This window comes from Capsicum annuum, chromosome 5, assembly GCF_002878395.1.
Source record: "Capsicum annuum cultivar UCD-10X-F1 chromosome 5, UCD10Xv1.1, whole genome shotgun sequence".
Taxonomy (NCBI): domain Eukaryota; kingdom Viridiplantae; phylum Streptophyta; class Magnoliopsida; order Solanales; family Solanaceae; genus Capsicum; species Capsicum annuum.
This window is the reverse complement of record NC_061115.1, coordinates 184985975-185009223: the sequence shown is the minus strand read 5'-3', so window position 1 is coordinate 185009223 and position 23249 is coordinate 184985975. Positions and strand designations below refer to the sequence as shown.

At 29.6% G+C, this 23249-nt stretch overlaps 1 protein-coding gene across 1 annotated transcript; it reads left to right on the top strand.

Annotated features, from left to right (window-relative positions):
* Window positions 1-1536: 1536 nt before the first annotated feature.
* Window positions 1537-5747, top strand: LOC107852957 (the record flags this gene model as incomplete). The annotated part of the gene is given in 2 exon segments (XM_047413297.1): window positions 1537-2288; window positions 4935-5747. Coding segments are annotated over 2 exon segments (1149 nt in total), but the record flags the coding sequence as incomplete, so codon positions are not given.
* Window positions 5748-23249: the final 17502 nt, after the last annotated feature.

The window sequence follows — 23249 nt, the reverse complement described above, 5'->3', positions numbered from 1 at the left end:
TAAGTTCTTCTGACCTCACTAACACACAAACAAAAAAAAACTCAGGCAAAACTTACTGTATTGCAGATACACTTATACTCGATAGCTTGTTTCTTCAGTCCCACAATCGCGTGGCTTTGATACCATGTTAAAACACCTCTCAAACCTCTCAACATTCATATATTGCTGCCATTGCAGCTGAGCTTGAGCTCAAAAAAAAAATAAGATAAGGGAACAAAGTTATTGGGAATGCAGTTTTTTTTATCGAGTAAAAGAGAATGAATACAATGTATAGTCACCTCCTATTTATAGACTCACATGATTAACACATGGTCTTCTAGAAGTTTCCTAACAACCTCCTAACTACTTGATTGGCCCACTCACTAACTTGACAGCTGGCTAACTGAATCGACTAACTGATCACCTAATCCACTAGCTAACAAATCAATGTAACAGTACCAACTAACTGATTAGTAGTTATTTACGTAATGCATTCTCATGAGTTTTAACAAGTCTGAGTCATAGTGTGCTGAGACAGTGTAGTCTGGTTTGTTGGATAGAAAAATTCCTAAAGTTGGATCATTCTTAATGTATCTTAGCACATGTAATGCAGCCTGGTAGTGTGGTTCCCTGGGAGCATGCATAAACTGACTAAGATGCTGCACACTGTAGGCAATGTCTAACCTTGTGTTAGTAAGGAAATTTAGTTTCCCTACCAGTTTCCTGTATATAGAAGGATCAGACAACAATTTCCCTTTGTCTGCATACAACTTAACTGTGGAGTCTAATGGTGATGAAAATTTGGTGTAGTTCAAGCAATCACATTCTTTGAGTAAATCAGCAGCAAACTTCCTCTGAGAGATCAAAGCACCATCTGTTGTATAGAGTATCTCTAGTTCTAAGAAATAGTGTAGCTTTCCCAAGTCCTTAATCTTGAATTGGTAGTGCAAGAATCTTTTGAGATCCTGGATGTCACACATGTTAGTGCCAGTGATGATAACGTCATCAACATAGACAACAACAAAACATAAGGACTTTTCATTCTTCCTATAAAACAAGGAATAGTCACTGGCTGAATGCACAAAACCTCTTGAACACAAGGACTCAGTTAGTTTGTCATACCACTGTCTACTTGTTTGCTTTAAACCATATAACGATTTCTTTAATCTACAAACCAGTCCCTCTTGGTCAACTGACAGTCCCGGTGGTAATTTCATGTAGACTTCTTCCTTTAGATCTCCATGCAAAAATGCATTGTTGACGTCAAGTTGGTATAGTGGCCATCCTTTCTTTGTGGCTAAGCTTTGTAAGGTTCTGATGGTTGTCATCTTTACCACCGTTGAGAAAATTTCAGTGTAATCAACACCTTGTTGCTGTGTAAAACCTTTAACTACGAGTCTTGCCTTAAAACCTTTCTATACTTTCATCTGTTTTATGTTTAATCTTGTATACCCATCTACATACTATGGCTTTCTTATTAGCAGGCAGCTTCAAGTGTTACCTTTCTTGAATTTGAGTTGTATGGTTATACTCTAGCAATCTCATGCTGTTTGACAGATAGCAATTTGTAGAGGTTTGAATGGGATAGGACTTGCAATAGTCACTCCAGCAATCCAATCTCTCGTTGCCGACTCAACTAATGAAAGTAACCGGGGTACAGCTTTTGGATGGCTACAACTAACAACAAATTTTGGTTCCACCCTTGGAGGGCTTATATCCGTGCTGTTAGCCGAAACATCATTCATGGGGATACCGGGCTGGAGAATCGCCTTTCATTTGGTTGGTATAATAAGTGTTTCTGTTGGAATTTTGGTCCGGATCTTTGCCACCGATCCCCGCTATCTTGATAGTGATGGAAATGCAAAGAATCAACCTCCACCGCAACCATTTCAAGAAGAAATGAGACAACTGCTAAAAGAAGCAAAAGAAGTAATGAAAGTTCCCTCCTTTCAATTACTTATTGCCCAAGGGATTTCTGGCTCATTCCCCTGGTCAGCATTGTCATTCGCTCCTATGTGGTTGGAGCTTATTGGCTTTTCTCACAAGTCAACAGCCTTCCTCTGGACTTCGTTTAATGTTGCTCAGTCACTTGGTGCATTGTTCGGAGGTATAATGGGGGATATCATGGGCAAGCACTTGCCTAATTCTGGTAGAATTATTCTAGCTCAAATAAGCTCTGGTTCGGCAGTTCCTTTAGCTGCAATTCTGCTTCTGCTATTGCCGTATGATTCTTCATCAGTTCTGGTGCATGGCTTAGTCATGTTCATCATGGGATTATGCGTATCGTGGAATGCTCCAGCAACTAACAAGTATGTCTCCTTGTGTCCACTGTATCATATATTAGAATACTTGCAGATTGTCCTCTTCCCTTTTGCATGCGGATGAGGTGGGGTGGGTGCGGTGAAGTAGGAATGACGAGCTACTCCCTGAAGGTTGAAAATATGGCCATGGCACACAGCATGAAACGAGTAACTAAATAGTGTATTAATTACTAATACTAGTATCCAAACAAACTATGAACTGACTTCACATGGTCATATAATCTCGTGGTGTGCTCTAAATCTGGGAGTTGCTTTACATAACCCTTGTGAAGTTGGACTCTAAATTCTGAACCAGTTGGTAGACAACACCTATTAGTGCTCCGTCCTTGCTACTTATCTCCTCTTCCAACTTGTTCTTCCGTTCGTTCAAATATCATCATTGGCTCTCTTTTATCTGCTCCAAAGAATTTCTCATTGCAGCGTAAGGTTCAGTTTAAGGATTGTCTCAAAATTATGGACAATGAGTTCACCTAGTCGTGCAAGCTTGGACCATCATATTATCAAATACTATTACATGAATGTTTGAATAGGAACCAAGCGAATTGTTTAACAACAATGTATTAGATAGACATATGCCGACTCTTGCTGGTTTTAAGCTTCAAACGAAAGCTTCATCTGAAATACTTTTACCCTGAGATTTCATCTCACATACCATGCTTACACATAAACAACTTTCAATTGCTGTTGTCACCTTTATATGCTGCTGTGCTCATTTGCTAGTTTCACTTGTCTACTTTAGTTAATCTCGGATTCTATCATATATATTCATAATTTGAACTCGTACCTAATGTGTAATTGATCTCAAAACACTCGAGATCAATGAGTAAATTTCATCCATGGTCACTTAACTTTGTATCTATTACCCAAAAGTTACTTTTCTTTCATTCATTTCATCCATGGTCACTTAACTTTGTATCTATTACCCAAAAGTTTTCTTTCATTCATTTCATCCATGGTCATTTAACTTTACTCCGACCATTACAAAAGTCACTATGATTGGATTTTACAATAATTCCATCAGAAAAATGATATGACAACTTTAATTAGTTCTTAATTTTAATTTAATTATATATTACTCATATCTTGACCCTTTTAATATATACAACACAAGTTTCCTTATGGATTATTTAATGAAAGAATATCAATTTCTAATTAATAGATTAGATTACCTAATGAAAACTATTTTCAATAAAAAAATTTGGTTGATATTTTTATGAAATAAAATTATTCTTATATATTCTTAACATCCTCTAAAGTTGAGACATGTGTTGGTAATTTATTTTTTCCACTAATATTATGGCATGTAGTTGATAAAATTATTTCTCTCCCTCTAAAATTGTGACATGTAGTTGATAAAATTATTTTTTTCATACATTCTTTTTCTTGTCACTTGAGCCTTTGCATTCGATTTATCATAATAATATGATAAACTAGTCTATTATTGAGTTTGTCTTTGTATTTTTAATTGTTTGACTAATTGATTAATTCTCTTAAAATTTTTTATTATAATATTCAATTTCTGATAAATTACATATTGTTTAATTAATTTAATTGATAAATATAAAAATTAGATATCTTATAATTTCTTTATCTATTAAAGTATTTTATAACTTTTATTAACAAAATTGTACGTTAATATAACATTATTCATACAAATTTTGACAATACTTAGTCAATGACACAATTAAAAGATTTTATTTTAAAACTATCTTTAGTATGTTGATTTATCTTCAAAGAATTAAAATAATTTTTTTTAAAAAAATAAAATCATACATGTATTTCTATTTTATGTGTTTTGAAAAATTTATCTTGTTTATCACTCTTTTTCGATGAACTATTTTGGCAGATGAATGCAATATTATAAAATATTTCATAAGAATATCAACCAAATTTTTTTATGTAAATAGTATTCATTAGGTAATCTAATCTATTAAGAAATTGGTATTCTTTCATTAAATAATTCATAAGGAAAATTAGGTTGTACACATATAAAAAAGGTCAAGATATGAGTAATACATTATATATTCACTTAAAATTAAGAACTAATTAAGGTTGTCACGTTATTTTTCTGATGGAATTATTGTAAAATCCGGTCATAATGACTTTTGTGATGGTCGTAGTAAAGTTTAATGACCATGAATGAAATGAATGAAAGAAAAATGATTTTTGCGTAATAGATACAAAGTTAAGTGACCATGGATAAAATGAAAGAAAGAAAAGTGACTTTTGGGTAATAGATACAAAGTTAAGTGTCCATGAATGAAATTTACCCCGAGATCAATCTAGCTTCTTTTATGTTTTGCTCTTCTGCGTGACTTTGTTTATTCATCTTTTTGGTCAAACCACTACAAATTCTCCCTTCTCAAAATGCTATATTCAGTCTTTGCATCCTGATTACGTTCTCATATAGACAATTTTGGACATATGCGTGCGTGCTAAGGAGCACATCTAGGTGCATTCACAAAACTCGAGCTTTTACCTTTGGCGTCTTAGAGTTGGTCTTTCATGATTTAGTTCACTACTATCTGTAGCATTTTGCCTCCTCTACTACAAACTTCATTATTGAGGCTTCTACAGATTTTTAAATTTTACCTGAAAGATCACTAAAAGTACTCGTCGTCGATATGTGTGCAGTCCAATATTTGCTGAGATTGTTCCAGAAAGAGCTCGAACAAGCATTTATGCTCTGGATCGTTCTTTTGAGTCAATTATATCGTCATTTGCTCCTCCACTAGTTGGCATTTTGGCTCAACACATTTTTGGTTTCAAACCAATTCCAAAGGGATCAACGGGCTCGGAAGAAATTGAAACAGATAGACAGAACGCTGCCTCACTTGCTAAGGCACTGTACACTGCAATAGGCATTCCAATTTCTTTTTGCTGCTTCTTCTACTCCTTCCTCTATTTCACATATCCACGGGATAGGGATCATGCCAGGCTGCAACAGACTGAGGAAACAGGCAATGCTCTATCTGAAGAACGACAAGCCTTACTTGAGAATGATGAGCAAAGGCTTCTTTCGGTTAGTTGAATCTTCGGACAAGATATCACACATATTTATGTATATGCGTAGAATCCAACATGAACACAATTCACTTCTTCCTATGTTCGTTGACTTTTTGCCAGCAGTGGCAGCATCATCTTATATCCAGGAGTGTCTTTGTCAGGAAAAAGTACACTGTTTAGCTAGGTTAAAATTTAATTTCATATATAAATACTATACATTAAATCCCTTTTTTTTTTTTGTGTCTCTTTTTATATTTTGACACCTCAATAAAACTCCTGGTTCCGTCACTGCTGGCCAGTTATATTGTATTAACACAGACACTTTAGATGCTGAATTGGCAAAAGAATTGAATTATTTACTCAAAGATGTGATATAGTATTCTGAATTGTATATGCTTATTAATTTCAAGTGGAAATTACAAAAGACTTGTTAACTGTGTATATCTTGTAGTGTGTAGTCAATGCTAGTTGAAGTTTCTTTCCGGGCAATCTTATCTTAAACTATTACATGTGATCAAGACATTGTTCTTCTTAGAGATGTAGATACACAAACCAAGAATTTTAGCTAAACTTTTGATTACGAACCCAGAGTTCTAAACATGATATATTTCAAGCTAACGTCCCCACTATAGGAAAAAAAAAAAAGAAAAGGAAGCCTATATTACTGTCAAATAGTTGATCGAGTTTCTATGAATTGATGAGCACCAAGGCAATTACAACATGCATCTCCTGATATATCGCCCGGCACATCCCGGTTAAGAACAATTTTAACCTCTCTTGGTGTCAAATTAAATGAAACGGTCTGCCAAAAACGGCTGCCAGTACTATAGTGTCCTCTTCCTTTTCACCTCTGACTAGCAACTACAGAGAACTTGCGGTCTGTTAGATCATATGGTTGGCCTTGCTCTGTCCCTTCTTGCTTTGTAATTGCACGAAGCACATCTTTCAAAAGATGATTAGCAGCAAGACTATACTTTTGTTGAGTTCACTTAAAGTTACCTCGTCCAGCTCAGGCAAATTCCAATTCAGGTCATCTGGCAGAGTAGAACGTGCCTTCCCATTTGCCAAAGGCAACCAATTTGCCATGAAACTTTATGAACTCTATAAATAAATGGCAGTGCCATTAGCATCATCGTCCCTCATTGATATCGAAACAAATGTGTTCATGGAAACCCAATGACAACCCCATTTGAGAAGATCCCCAAGGACACATTAGGACACACGTTCACTTCAAAATAGTAATTACTTCTCGTTGATTCTTTCTTGAAACAAACAATCCTAAAATGAGGCGATCGTGAAGGATCAAAAGCAACAGTAAATGGACTAATCAAATAAAATTCACCATCCATCTTAGCCGATCGAATAATCTTGAATTTTCAAGTTGTGGGACACAACGGATAAATAGGATTTAATAACAAGGGTAAAATAGTTTTTACCCATTTTGAGTGATCAATATACATTTAGAGCCCATTTGAATAGGATTAAAATATGATCAAACCAACTTTTAATCTTTTTTTTTTAGCTTTTTAAGGTGTTTGGTAAAATTAAAAAGTGATTAAAACAGCTAAAAACTGATTAAAAGAATCAAAAAGTGAGAAGCTGAGTACCCCAACTTTTTACTTCTTACATTAAAATTTTTTTAGGTTTGGCCAAAATATTTACCTTTTTATCCCTTATATTTTCCTCCAATTCCAATAATATCTTAAACTTGTAGCCCTTAAATATATACTCCCTCCATTTAAAAAAGAATGTGACTTAGCACGAAGTTTAAGAAAATAAAGAAACTTTTAAATCTTATGGTGTTAAATTAAAGATATGTCAAATGTACCAAAATGTCCTTCAATCTTGTGGTCTTAAACATGCCACATGGAAATTTAAAATTAAAAAGTTGCTAAAAAGGGAAAGGTGTCATTCTTTTTTAAATGGACTAAAAAGAAAAGTAAGTCATTCTTTTTTAAACGGAGGGAGTAGTTTTTTTTTTCTCTTTGTCGCTTCTCTTCATCTCTTCACTCCAATTTCCTCTTCATCTTTCTTCTTTGTTTTCATCGAATTCATCATTACATCCGAGATTTGTTCAAAATATTTATTTTAGAATTTAAAATTATAAATAATTCACCTTATTTATAGTGTTAACAACTTTAAGGATATTTAAGTCATTTTAACAATAAAAAAGTGTTTAACATCACTTGTTTACCAAACACATCAACATCTTTTTTTCAGTTTCAGTACTTCTATCCAAACACTCATCTGCTTAATTTATAAGCACTTATTTTAAGTTTTTAATCACTTAAAGCGAAAAAAAAACTATTTTTTTTTAATCTTATCCAAACGGGCTCTTAATAATAAGGGTAAAATGGATAGAAAAGGGTAACTTATTCATTGATTTTCCAAACTGGACAAATATTGTAGGAAATCAATAGATATTTACAATTTTGTGTCAATTTTACCTTTGCTATTAAATACTATTCATTATCCAAAGCATTTTCCACAGATTGAATTTATTATATTCAAAGATATAGTAAAATTATTCATATTATTTATCGTTTTTCTGGACCCCTCGCATAACGGAAACTTTAGTACACCAGACTACCCTTTTTTTTTTTTCTTAAGGTGTGTGTTAAGTGAATAATGGATAAGTAAATATGGATGGAGGGAGTACTATGTATCAAGTTTAATGTAATTTTTATAATTTGATGCAATGAACTTTTTATTTTTATTTTTAGAGAAAGAAGAAATGGTCAACTAAATTTTGATAGATATTTTGATAATTCAACTTTTAACAGTCTTTCCGCTATCAGTATATTATAATGTAGATGATAAAGTCTAAGGGCCTTGGGCTCTAGGTGACAAAAGAGTTTTAAAATGAAGTGTGGGTGACACAAGTCTTAATAATTGAGTGGAGGTGACAATTACTTTATTAAAAATTTAAAAAGTAAGAAAAGTTTAAAAATAACCCACAAGTTTTTTAATTTACACTTTGATCCAATGTAAAACCTAATATAACTAGAAATGGAGGAAAAAAAATGCACGTTTATCTCTCTTCTCATTTATTGGAGTTTTCTCTCTCTTCGTGATTTTTGTTGTTCATTGTTGTTGTTGCTTTATTCATCATCTTATTCTTCATTATCGTCATCTTGTTCTTCATTATCATCTCTTCTTGTTCATCATCATCATCTTCTTGTTGTTGAACATTGTTGTTACCGCTACTATTGCTACTTGATCAAAATTTTTTAGGTCAAATTTTATTCGTCTATCACTTGGGAATTACTTATAGGTAATTTTAGTAAGTAAAATTATAATTTTTAGTTGAATTTCTCATCTGGGTGTATCTGCTACTGCTGTTTTTTCAACAGTAGATAAAACATGTAACGTGAATCCAACAGATGAGTAATCTGTTGCATAGATGAGTAACCTGTTACAACATATTGACTAATTTGTTGCAACATATTGACTAATCTATTGCAACTATTGATTAATCTGTTGCAACATATGAGTAATCTGCTGCAACATATATGACTAATCTGTTGCAATAGATTACTCATCTGTTGGATTTGTATTATAGTTTTGTAACATGAATCCAACATATGGGTCATCTGTTGCACCAGATAGTCATATGTTGCAACAGATTACTCACTTGTTGCAATAAATGACTCATATATTGGATTCATATTGCAGGTTCTACCCATTGTAGCAATAGCAAATATACCAAAAAATATTCAACAAAAATCATAATTATACTTACAAAATCACCTATGAAGTAATGTCCAAGTGATATACGAACAAAATTTGACCTAAAAAAATTCTAAAAATTTCAACAAGGGCACAACGAATAAGTGAAACACATGAAAAATTTTATGAAACAGGTAAAGAAGACAAAAATAAGGTATCATACATCAAATGCAAAAGGATCGAGGGGACAAACGTTTGAGTTCTCCTAAAAATATTTAAGTTCCCTAATATTTTAATTACTTTCTAATGGATAACCCATCTATTATAACAGATTTTCTATCTGTTTGATAATTTCCAACAGATGAATCATCTGTTGCAACATGTCAGTCATCTGTTGATTCATATTAAGCAATTATTAGTAATAACTAAATTGATTTAGCTAAAATTAAAGATAAGTCTTTAAGACAATGGGACAAACATTTGAGTTCTCCTAAAAATATTTGAGTTCCCTAGTACTTTAATTATTTTCCAACAGATCACCTATTTGTTGCAACAAGTTAGTCATCTGTTGCAATAAATGCTTATAACAGGTTAGTCATTTGTTGATTTAAATTAAGCAATTATTAATAATAATTAAATTGATTTAACTAAAATTGAAGACAAGAACTTAGACAAGGGGGAAAATATTTGAGTTCTCCTAAAAAATATTTGAGCTTTAGCATTTTAAATTATTTTTCAACACATATTTTGTCTATTTAGTAATTTCCAACAGATGAGTCATATGTTGCAACAACTTAGTCATCTGTTGCAACAGATGTCTATATCTGTTTGATAATTTTCAATAGATGAATTAGTTGTTGCAACAAGTGAGTCATTTGTTGCAACAGATGTCTATATCTGTTTGGTCATTTTCAACAGATATTTTTATTTGTTTGGTCATTTATAACAGATTACTCATCTGTTGTAGCATGTTAGTCATCTATTGATTCACATTAAGTCATTATTAGTAATAACTAAATTGATTACTAAAATAAAATATGAATTAATAAGTTCAATTATAGTTTCAATTAATCTCATGGTTTAATTACACGATCAACTAAGAATGTTCGTCCTGAGTAGAGTGATCAATTGACCAATTTTATTTGAAATGACTATATTGATTTAACTAAAACTAAAGATGAATTAGTAAGTTTAATTATGATTTCAATTAATTTCATAGTAATTACATGATCAATTAAGTATTTCGTACTGAGTAGAATGATTAATTGACAAATTTTATGTGAAATAATTCAAATTAAAATATTATTATAAATAACTACATTTATTTAACTAAAATTAAAGATGAATTAGTAATTTCAATTAATCTCAATAATTAAATGATCAATTAAGTGTTTCATTCTTAGTAGAATAATTAACTGACCAATTTTATTTTAAATGATTCAAATTAAGCCATTATTAGTAATAACTATGTTGATTTAACTAAAATTAAACATGAATTAATGAGTTCGCTTACAATTTTAATTTATCTCATCGTAATTACATGATTAACTGAGTGTATTCGTCCCGAGTAGAGTGATCAATCGACCAATTTTATTTGAAATAATTTAAATTAAGATATTATTAGTAATAACTAAATTGATTTAACTAAAATTAAAGATAAAGTTACAATTTCAATTAATCTCATAGTAATTAAATTATCAACTAAATGTATTCGTCATGATTAGAGTGATCAATTGACCAATTTTATTTGAAATGAATCAAATTAAGCCATTATTTGTAATAACTAAATTGATAAAACTAAAATTAAAGATGAATTGATAAGTTCACTGACAATTTCAATTAATCTCATAGTAATTACATGATCAACTATGTGTACTCGTCTCGAGGAGAGTGATCAATCGACCAATTTTATTTCAAATGATTCAAATTAAGTCATTATTAGTAATAAATAAATTGATTTTGACTAAATTAAAGATGAATTGATAAGTCTGCTTACAATTTCAATTAATGTATTCGTCCTTAATAGAATGATCAATTGATAAATTTTATTTAAAATGATTCAAATTAAGCAATTATTAGTAATAACTAAATTGATTTAACTAAAATTAAAGACAAGACCTTAGACAAGGGGACAAACATTTGAGTTCTCTTAAAACATCTGAGTTTTACTATTTTAAATTATTTTCCAACATATATCCTATATGTTTGATAATTTTCAACAGATGAGTCATCTGTTGCAACAACTTAGTCATCTATTGCAATAGATGTCTATATTTGTTTGATGATTTTCAATAAATGAGTCATTTATTGCAACATGTTAGTCATCTGTTGCAACATATGTTTATATTTGTTTGGTAATTTCCAACAGATGTCTTTATTTGTTTGGTCATTTCCAACAGATGTCTTTATCTGTGTAGTCATTTTCAACATATTACTCATCTTTTGCAACATGTTAGTCATCAATTGATTCATATTAAGCCATTATATTAGTAATAACTAAATTTATTTAACTAAAATTAAATATGAATTAATAAGTTCAATTACAGTTTCAATTAATCTTATGGTAATTACACTATCAACTAAGTGTGTTCGTCCTAAGTAGAGTGATCAATTGACCAATTTTATTTGAAATAATTAAAACCAAACCATGATTAGAAATAACTAGATTGATTTAACTAAAATTAAAGATGAATTAGTAAGTTGAGTTACAATTTCAATTAATTTTATAGTAATTACATGATCAACTAAGTGTTTCGTCTTAAGTAGAATGATCAATTAACCATTTTTATTTAAAATGTTTAAAATCAAGAAATTATTAGTAATAATTAAATTAATTTAACTAAAATTAAAGATGAATTGATAATTTTAATTACGATTTCAATTAATCTCATAGTTAGTAATTACATGATCATCTAAGTGTATCCGTCTTGAGTAAAGTGTTAATTGATTAATTTTATTTGAAATGATTCAAATTAAGATATTATTAGTAATAACTACATTGATATAACTAAAACTAAAGATGAATTGATAAGTCAATTACGATTTCAATTATTCTCATATTAATTACACGATCATCTTAGTGTGTTCATTCTGAGTAGAGTGATCAATTGACTAATTTTATTTGAAATGATTCAAATTAAGTCATTATTAGTAATAGCCAAATTGATTTAATAATTACAATTTCAATTAATTCCATAGTAATTACATGATCATTTAAGTATATAACCTACTGCAACAGATTTGATCTGTTGCAACAGATGAGTCATTTGTTGAAATTATCAAACAGATATACACATATATTGCAATAGATTAGTCATCTGTTGTAACAAATGTCTTTATCTGTTGGTCATTTACAACAGATGACCAATCTGTTGCAACATATGACTTTATTTGTTTGTTATTTCCAACAGATTACTAATTTGTTGCAATAGGTGACTAATCTGTTGCAACAGATGTCTTTATCTGTTTGATCATTTTCAAAAGATTACTCATCTTTTGCAACATCTTAGTCATCTATTGATTCATATTAAGCCATTATATTAGTAATAACTAAATTGATTTAACTAGTATTAATAAGTTCAATTATCGTTTCAATTAATCTCATGGTAATTACACGATCAACTAAGTGTGTTCTTCCTGAGTAGAGTGATCAATTGACCAATTTTATTTGAAATGATTCAAACCAAGCCATAATTAGAAATAACTATATGGATTTAACTAAAATTAAAGATGAATTAGTAAGTTCACTTACAATTTCAATTAATTTTATAGTAATTACATGATCAACTAAGTGTTTCGTCTTAAGTAAAATGATCAATTGACCAATTTGATTTGAAATAATTAAAATTAAGTAATTATTAGTAATAACTAAATTGATTTAACTAAAATTAAAGATGAATTGATAATTTAATTACGATTTCAATTAATCTCATAGTAATTACATGATCATCTAAGTGTATTCATCTTGAGTAAAGTGTTAATTGATCAATTTTATTTGAAATGATTCAGATTAAGACATAATTAGTAATAACAATATTGATTTAACTAAAATTAAAGATGAATTTATAAGTTCAATTACGATTTCAATTAATATATTACAATAGATGAGTAATCTGTTGGAAAAGATCAAACAGTTAAAGACATTTGTTGAAAATGACCAAACATATATAGACATATGTTGCAACAAATGACTAACCTGTTGCAATAGCTAACTCATCTATTGAAAACTATCCAACAAATATGGACATCTGTTGCAACAGACGGCTAAATTATTGCAACATATGACTCATCTTTTGGAAATTATTAAATAGATAAGATATATGTGAACTCAAAACCAAAATGAGCCACAGAATTTAAAAAGTGACCAAAATAGGTCACCTATTTAAAAGTTACCAAAATAGGCTAAACGTAATAATTTGTTACGTTTTCTATTTTTTTTAACGATCAATTAACGGAGTTGAATTTTACGATTTCTTACGTTTTACATTTTTTTTTTTGTAAAACATAAATTTTTTTTACGTTTTATAAAAAAATATGAAACGTAAGAATTTCTTACATTTTACACGATGAGCGAGGAAAAAATGTTATGAATTATCAAATCAATTAAAAAGATACTAAAAAATAAGTTGTTCAACATAACAAAAAGTTACGTTCTTAACTTTTTTTATAGCAGTGGTTCCCCATCCACAATTTATTTTTTTCACAAATGTCCCATCACTTCTACTTTTTTCTCTTTTTACATATGATAATTATGAATTTTTTTATTAGTTAAATTTATTTATATTTTACATGTAGTTCAAATAATTTATTTTTTTCTCTATGTAATAAAGTTTTACATTGTACATAAAAATTCTAAAAAATAGAAATATCAATTACCTCATTAACTTAACAATTTTCTTATATTTATTCTATATCAAAAAATAATCATTTCTATCTTTAATTATCCGATTTCTCTCTAAAAAAAATTATGCTTTTGAGTTTTTCTCTACTCAAAAATAGAAAAATGTTGAATTATCGTCGATTAAATATGCTACTATGTACAATAATTATATTTTTTTTGGTGAGTTAAAAATATGATATTAATTTTTTCGGATAGTGATTCATCGTAGTTTTCGATTAGTGTTTCGATTGAGATATTGAGGAGACTCACATGCACAAATATGTTTCATATTATAATTAATGGAGTAAAAAATCACAATTAAATTTAGGAATACTTCTAAATTAATATAAGAAAATATATTTTTTAGGAACACTCCTAAAAAAATATAATTCTTGTATATAGTAGCATATTTGATCCACGATAATTCAACATTTCACTATTTTGGAGTAGAGAAAAACTCAAAAGTATAATTTTTTTAAAGAAAAATCGGATAATTAAGGATAGAAGTGATTATTTTTTTTATATAAAATAAATATAAGAAAATTACTAAGTTAATGAGGTAATTGATACTTTTTTAACTAAATAAATAATAAAAAAAAGAATTTTTAACTAAAATATAAATAAATTTAACTAATAAAAAAATTCATAATTATCATATGTAAAAAAAAAGGAAAAAGTAGAAGTGATGAGACATTTGTGGAAAAAAGAATTGTGGGTGGGGACCACTGCTATAAAAAAATTAAGAACGTAACTTTGTGTTAAGTTGAACAACACTTTTTTTTAGTATCTTTTTAATTGATTTGACACTTTATTGTAGTTTTTTCCTCGGTTATCATGTAAAACGTAAGAATTTCTTACGTTTTATATATTTTTTTTTATAAAACATAAGAATTTCTTACGTTTAACAAAAAAATATAAAACGTAAGAAATTCTTACATTTTTGTAAAAGTCAACTCCGTTAGTTGATCGTTAAGAAAAAAGTAAAAAACGTAATAAATTATCACGTTTAGCATATTTTGGTAACTTTTTAAACAGGTGGCCTATTTTGGTCACTCTTTTAATTTCGTGGCTTATTTTGATTCTGAGTTTGATATATCTTGAAAAGCAATTTAAAATACTAAAGCTCCAATATTTTTAGGAGAACTCAAACATTTGTCCCCTTGTCTAAGGTTGTATTAAAGACTTGTCTTTAATTTTAATTAAATTAATTTAGTTATTATTAATAATTACTTAATTTGAATAAACAAATGACTAACCTGTTATAAACATCTGTTTCAATAGATGACTAACTTGTTGCAACAAATAGATAATCTGTTGAAAAATAATTAAAATACTAGAAAACTCAAATATTTTTAGGAGAACACAAATGTGTGTCCCATTGTCGTAGAGACGTCTTTAATTTTAGCTAAATCAATTTAGTTATTACTAATAATTGCTTAATTTGAATCAGCAGATGACTAGCATGTTGCGTCAGATGATTCATCTGTTGGAAATTATCAAACAGATAGAAAATTTGTTGTAACAAATGGGTCAACTATTAGAAAACAATTAAAATATTAGGGAACTTAAACGTTTTTAGGAGAACTCAAATGTTTGTCCCCTTGATCCTTTTACATTTGATGTATGATATATTATTTTTATCTTCTTTACCTGTTTCATGAAATTTTTCATGTGTTTTACTTATTTGTTGTGCCCCTGTTGAAATTTTTTAAAAAAATTTTAGGTCAAATTTTGTTCGTATACCACTTGGACATTAATTCATAGCTTATTTTGAAAGTAAAATTATAATTTTTGTTGAATTTCTTATTTGGTGTATCTGCTACTGCTACAATGGATAGAACCTGTAACATGAATCCAACATATGAGTCATCTATTGCAACAAGTGAGTAATCTGTTACAATATATGACTGATCTGTTGCAACAGATGACCCATATATTGGATTCATATTACAACACTATAAAACGAATCCAACAGATTAATCATATATGTTGCAACAGGTTACTCATTTGTTGCAACAGATTACTAATCTGCGCAACATATTAGTTATATATATTGCAACAGATTGCTAATCTGTGCAACAGATTAGTCATATATGTTGCAACAAATACTCATCTGTTGAATTCACGTTACATGTTTTATCCATTATTAAAAAATAGCATTAGCAGATACATCCAAATGAGAAATTCAACAAAAAATTAACAAACATTAAAAAAATAACAAAAAAATAAAAAAATAACAAACACCAATAAATAAAGTTCCTCATTTTTCATCATAACTTAAAAGCCCTAATTTTTTACTTGTGAAAATTGAAAAGAAACGATGAAAAACTACAAGTTGTTGTCGTCGGAGAATGTTGTCACGTCGACTGACGGTTGAAAGTCAAAAAGGAACGGGCAAGAACTCAAAACTATTTGTTGTCAGTGGTTGAAGTTGCACAAGATTGAAGGGAGAAATTTGAAAAGTTGTTGGTTGGGAGAAGTTAGAGAGAGAAACTATCGAGAGAAAGAGAGAAGAGAGAGAGATTGATTTGCAGAGGAAGGAAAGTTTTGTGGGTGTGGGTTAATTTATATTTTTGAAAAGATTAAAAAGTTTAGAAAGTATTAATCAAGTCCACAATTAACCTAATCAAGTTTTTTAATTATGTTTGACCTTTTAAATTGGTCAATGTCTCCAATCCTTCATTCAAGACTTAAAAGACACCTTTCCTTTAATTTTCTCTAAAGTCTAGGTAGAAAATGTCATTTAATTCAGAGGAATATACCTTGACTAACTTTAATACAGGAAGGAACTAAGATCAATTCGAAAAATAAACCTTGACTAACATTAATTTCCTGGGAATGAACCCGGTTAATGTGAGAAATAAACTTTGGCTAGTATTACTTTCCTGAAAATGAACCCGGTTATTGTGGGGAAATGAACTTTGACTAACAATAATTTCTACGAAAAGAACGTGATTAATTCAGAAAAATGAATCTTTCACTTTACTATAGTGCAACTCTTATCAAATCGACCTCCTATGTATTATAGTTGAGAGCTATGCAGTAAGGTATCTGTTTAGGATTTTTGTCTTGATTTTTTTTACCAAATTTAAATTTTATTTTTATTAGAAGGAAAATAAAAGTAATACCATAATTACTTTTAATTTTTCTGAAAGGAAAATATAAAGCTTTTCTATATTTGACAAATCTTTTTCTTAGAGGAAAGGTTTTGGAACTCTATAAATAGAAGACCCCTTCTCATACCATAACACAATATTATCCACAATATAGTCGTTTAAGAGTTTTATTTAGGGAGAGATTTTCTCTCAATTAATTTTTATGTTTTTTATTTAGGATTTTAATATGTCGGCCTACTGGACAAATCATATAATAATATTATGTTTTTAGTACTGTTTTATTGTTGTCTGATTTATCCTCTCATAGTTTGCAATAATTAGCTTCCGCATGACGCCCTCTCGATTTAGAATCCAACAAGTGGTATCAGAGTTCAAAGGTCCGTTGGTTCAGATTGAAGACAATGCTAAGATTAAAGCTGCAATCAATTTGATGATAATGAAGCATTTTTAAAAGTAAAAATAAAATATTTTTTAAATCAATTTTAACCCATAATATTTTAAACTTTATTTTTAACCATGGCAAGCAATGGTGAAGAAGATTATGTGAAGAGAAAAAATCATGCACGCGAAGAAGGTGAATCAACTTATGTCAAGAAAATCAAGCCAAAAAGGAGAGATTTCTTAGGGTTTTTGCCCTAATTTTCTTACCAAATTTAAGTTTAAGTTTTATTAGAAGGAAAATAAAAGTAATACCATAATTGCTTTTAATTTTCCTGAAAGGAAAATATAAAACTTTTTCATATTTGACAAACCTCTTTCTTAGAGGAAATATTTTGGAACTCTATAAATAGAAGACCCCCTTCTCAAATCATAACACAATATTATCCACAATATAGTCCTTTAAGAGTTTTATTTATGGGAGATTTTCTCTCAATTAATTTTTATGTTTTTTATTTAGGTTTTTAATATGTCGGCCTGTTGGCCAAATCATGTAATAATATTATGTTTTTAATATTGTTTTAGTTGTTGTCTAATTTATCTTCTCATAGTTTGCAACAATTAGCTTCCGCATGACACCCTCTCGATTTTGAACCCAACAGTATCAACTCATTCTGCTTTCTTCTAGCATGTTTGCCCAAATTTTCAAATCTGCTAATTCTACAACTTGTCTTTCAATGAATTACTTTTGAAAAATTACTGTTTGCATTTGACTAAATTTGAAACACGAGCAAACTTTTGTGCTTGGACAAGAACCCAAAAGTGCTTCTGAGGTAAATCCTACTTTTTAAACTTTTGAAAAACAATTCTCGTTACCAATCAAAAACCCTTTTTTCTTAAATTTTTTTCAAAGACCTCAATTCTCTAAAGTAATTATTTTCTCTTTTAGAAAAATATACACTTTTAGTCTCCCAAGCATGAAGAGGAGAGGAGGTTTATTGATAGCTTGTTTGCGCAGATCATTTGCGACACAAAAAGTACTCTAAGCATAATTCTTCTTCATTTGCTTGTGAAGTCTCCAATTAGATTGAAATTAGTATGCAAAAATTGGTATTCTTTGATCTCAGATCTCTACTCTAATCATGCCCATACCACATATAGTATCAAAACAAGTCCAAGTTTTCTTTCTCCTTCTGGCATCTTCATTTCTAATTCCTTTAGTTTTGTCCCCCCCCCCCCCTCCCCCCGCCCCCACCCCCCCAAATAGGAAGAAAACCTTCTCTTTTGTTTCCTAAAAAGGACTTCACAATTTAAGAATCATGTCACAGCTTGATACTCTGTTAGTTAAGCAGTGGACTCTGTTGTAATAACAATCCACAACTAAAAAATTCAAGATTCTTCTATCTGCTAAGGTGGATAGTTAATTTTACTGGATTAGTCCATTTATTCTTGTTTTTAATCCTTTGTGATCGCCTTATTATAGGATTGTTTATTTCAAGAAATAATCAAGTGGAAGTAATTACTATTTATAGATAGTTATGTATTTATTTAAAACAGGTATTTGGGAATGTACCAATAGTACTTTTGAAGTGAATTGTATGTCCTGATGTGTCTGTGGGATCTTCTCGAATGGGGCTATTCATTGGGTTTATAATTGACGTTACATTCGAGTTGATATCAATAAGGGGAAGATGAATGCTAATGACATTGTCATTTATTCGTTGGTTCATGCATTGTTATGGCAAATTGGTTGTCCTTGACATTGTTTATTCTATTGTAGAAAGTGACCTGAGTTGGATCAAGCAACTTTTAACCGGAATAAGTAAAAGTATAGCCTTGCTGCTTATCATTTTTGAATGATATGCTTCATGATATTATGAAGAAAGAAGGTGCAAAGCAATGCCGACGATATGATCACACAAAGTGCAAGTTCTCTATAATTGATATTGCCAAAGGAGATAAGGAACATGACACTATAATACTGGTAGCCGTTTTATGACAGAGTCATTTCATATAATTTGGTACAAAGAGAGGTTAAAATTATTCTTGACCTAGTATTGTCGGATGACATTTCAAGAGATGTTTGATGTAATTGCCTAATTGTTGAAATTACAGGAAACATCTCCTGAAATATCATCTAAAAAGTCTAGGTCAAAAAATAATTTTAATCACTCTCTATGCCAAATGATATGAAACAACTTTGCTGAAAATGGCTGCCAGTATTATAGGGTCCCATTCCTCATCTCCTCTAACAATAGCAATTACAGAGAACTTGAGCTCTGTTCAATCATATTAACGGCCTTGCTCTGCACCTTCTTTATTTATAATTTCACGAAGCACATCTTTCAAATGATGATAAGCAGCAATGCCATACTTTTTTTGAGTCCACTTAATAGTTACTGATCCAGCTCACTCAATCATTTTCTTCGACAAAATAGACAGTGCCATCCCATTGCTAAAGGCACCCAATTTTCCATGAATATTCATGAACTCCATAAATAAATGGCAAGGTCGTTAACACCAACTATCCTTCATTGATATTGAAACGAATGTACTATTTATTCGAGAAGATCCGCACAGATATATCAAGACACACATTCACTTCAAAAGTACCAATGGTACATTCCCAAGTATCCATTTCTGATAAATACATAAATACCCAAAAATAGGAATTATTTTCAGTTGTTTCTTTCTTGAAATAAACAATCCTTAAATGAGGTGATCGTGAAGGATCAAAGCAAGAGTCGATGCACTAATCCAATAAAATTCACCATCCCACTTTATCATATAGAATAATCCTGAATTTTCCAGCCGTGGGATTGCTAACGCAAAGGAGTCCACCACTTAAATGATAGAGTAACAGGCCATTACATGATTGTAAAGTTTGAAGTCCTTCCCAAGAAATGAAAGAGAAGGTTCTCTTTATCTTTTGGATAGAAAATAAAACTGATCTGATTATCAAAAGAATTGGAAATGAAGATGCTTGAAGGGAAAAGAAACCTTGGATTCTTTTTGATACTATGTGTAGTATGAGTATGAATAAAGCTGGGATTTGAGATCAAAGAAGACCAATTCATTCATACTAATTTCAATTTGGTTAGAGACTTCATACACATATGAGGAAGAATTATGCTTAGAATATTTTCGGTGTTGTAAAATGAAGGGTAAATTCCATCCATGGTCACTTAACTTTGTATCTATTATGCAAAAGTCCCTTTTCTTTTATTCATTTCATCCATGGTCACTTAACTTTGTATCTATTAAGAAAAAGTCACTTTTCTTTCATTCATTTCATCCATGGTCATTTAACTTTACTCCAACTATCACAAAAGTCACTATGACCAGATTTTACAATAATTTCATCGAAAAAATGATGTGGCAACCTTAATTAGTTCTTAATTTTATATATTACTCATATTTTGATCCTTTTATATATGCACAACCCAATTTTTCTTATGGATCATTTAATGAAAGAATATCAATTTCTTAATAGATCAGATTACCTAATGAAGACTATTTTTATTAAAAAAATTTGGTTGATATTTTTATGAAATAAAATTATACTTATATATTCTTAAAATCCTCTAAAGTTGAGACATGTGTTGGTAAATTATTTTTTTCTTCAAATATTATGGCATATAGTTGATAAAATTATTTTTCTCCCTCTAAAATTGTGGCATGTAGTTGATAAAATTATTTTTTCATACATTCTTTTTCTTGCCACTTGAGTCGGTATATCATAATAATATGTTAAACTAGTCTATTTATTGAGTTTGTCTTTGTATTTTTAATTGTTTGACTAATCGATTAATTCTCTTAAAAGTTTTTATTATAATATTCAATTTCTGATAAATTGCATATTATTTAATTAATTTTAATTGATAAATATAAAAATTAGACATCCTATAATTTCTTTATCTATTAAAGTACTTATATTTTATAACTTTTATTAAAAAAACCGTACGTTGATATAACATTATTTGTACAAATTTTGACAATACTTATTCAATGACACAATTAAAAAGATTTTATTTTAAAGCTATCTTTAGCATGTTGATTTATCTTCAAAGAATTAAAATAATTTTATTTTAAGATAATATCATACATGTATTTTTATTTGTGTGTTTTGAAGAATTTATCTTGTTTATCACTCTTTTTCGATGCATCTTTTTGGCAGATGAATACAATATTATGAGATGTTTCATAAAAATATCAACCAAATTTTTTTATGTAAATAGTCTTCATTAGGTAATCTAATCTATTAAGAAATTGATATTCTTTCATTAAATAATCCATAAGAAAAATTGAGTTATGCACATATAAAAAAGGTCAAGATATGAGTAATATATTATATATTTACTTAAATTAAAATTAAGAACTAATTAAGGTAGCCACATCATTTTTCCGATGGAATTATTGTAAAATCCAGTCATATGATGGTCGGAGTAAAGTTAAATGACCATGGATGAAATGAATGAAACAAAAGTGACTTTCGTGTAATAGATACAAAGTTAAATGACCATGGATGAAATTTATCCTAAAATAAAATGTGGCAGACAAGTAATCAGATGAATCTATTCTCCTCTTTATGGAGGCTAAAAGTATTTATACTTTCTGAAAACAAAAATGATTACTTTAGATAATTGAGGTGTTTGACAAAAATTTAAGAAAGGAGGGAGTTTTTGATTGGTAGCAAAAACTGTTTTTCAGAAGCTAAAAATGTAGAATTTACCTTAGAAGCACTTTTAGGTCCTTGGTCAAGCACGAAATTATGGTTGCTTTTCAATATGATTAGATAAATAGAGTTATTCTCCAATAGTATTTTCTTTTTAAAAAAGTTGCTGAATAAGCAGATTGAAGATTTGATTGAACATGCTAGAAGGCAGAATGAGTTGATACCTTAGAATATGACTCTTAACTATAATATATTGGAGTTCAATTTGATAAGAGCTTCACTTTAGTAAAAAAAATCATTCCTTTGAATTAATCGATCAGGCTTATTCCCCAGCATTAACCAAGTTCATTCCCTAGAAAACTAATGTTATTAAATAAATGTTCATTCCCTTAAATAATTAACCAAGTACGCTCTCCGAAATTAAAGTTAGTCAAGCTGCATTCCCCCGAATTAAAAACCTTTACCACCCATACTTTGTTATTTACATATATATACAAGTTGAGATTTCTCTTGTCAGATGGAATAATTCCTCTCTTCTTCTTCTTCTTTCTGTGTAACCGGTTTGTGCAAACTCTAAACTTTTAAATGGTTATTTCTTTGAACAAAATGTTTACTGTTTTAATTCTAGTTCAGTATCAATATTGTGTAGTATTTTATCTAACAGCGTGAAAGCGATGATGGTCTTACATACAATAAATACTGATCAAGTGGTTTTTCTTTTGAACAAAACTCTTCCTGATTTATCAAAGCTTGAGCCTTTGGATAAGAATAATTTTAAATGTTGGTCTCAAAAACATTTAATTTAATAGTGAACAATTAGAAGTTGGTTATATTTTGTTGGATGAATATCCCATTGATGATTCTACACTACGACTGATGTTCCTTTTAAATGTTCAAATTGATAATTTGTTTATTGTTTTAGTTCTATTTAGTATCAATATTGTAGTATTTCATCAGATAATTTGAAAGCCATTTTGTACGGACAATATTGATCAAATGGTTGTTTCTTTGAACAACACTCTTCCTGATTTATCAAAGCTTGAGCCTTCGGCTGTGAATAATTTTAAATGTTGGTCTCACAAACTTCTTATTTTATTTGAACAATTACAAATTGATTATGTTTTGCTGGATGAACCTCATGTTGACGGTTCTAACACTATGACTGAAGTTCCTAACACTAATGCTGGTTCTAGCGTCATTGTAATTGTTCATGATGATGCAAAAGA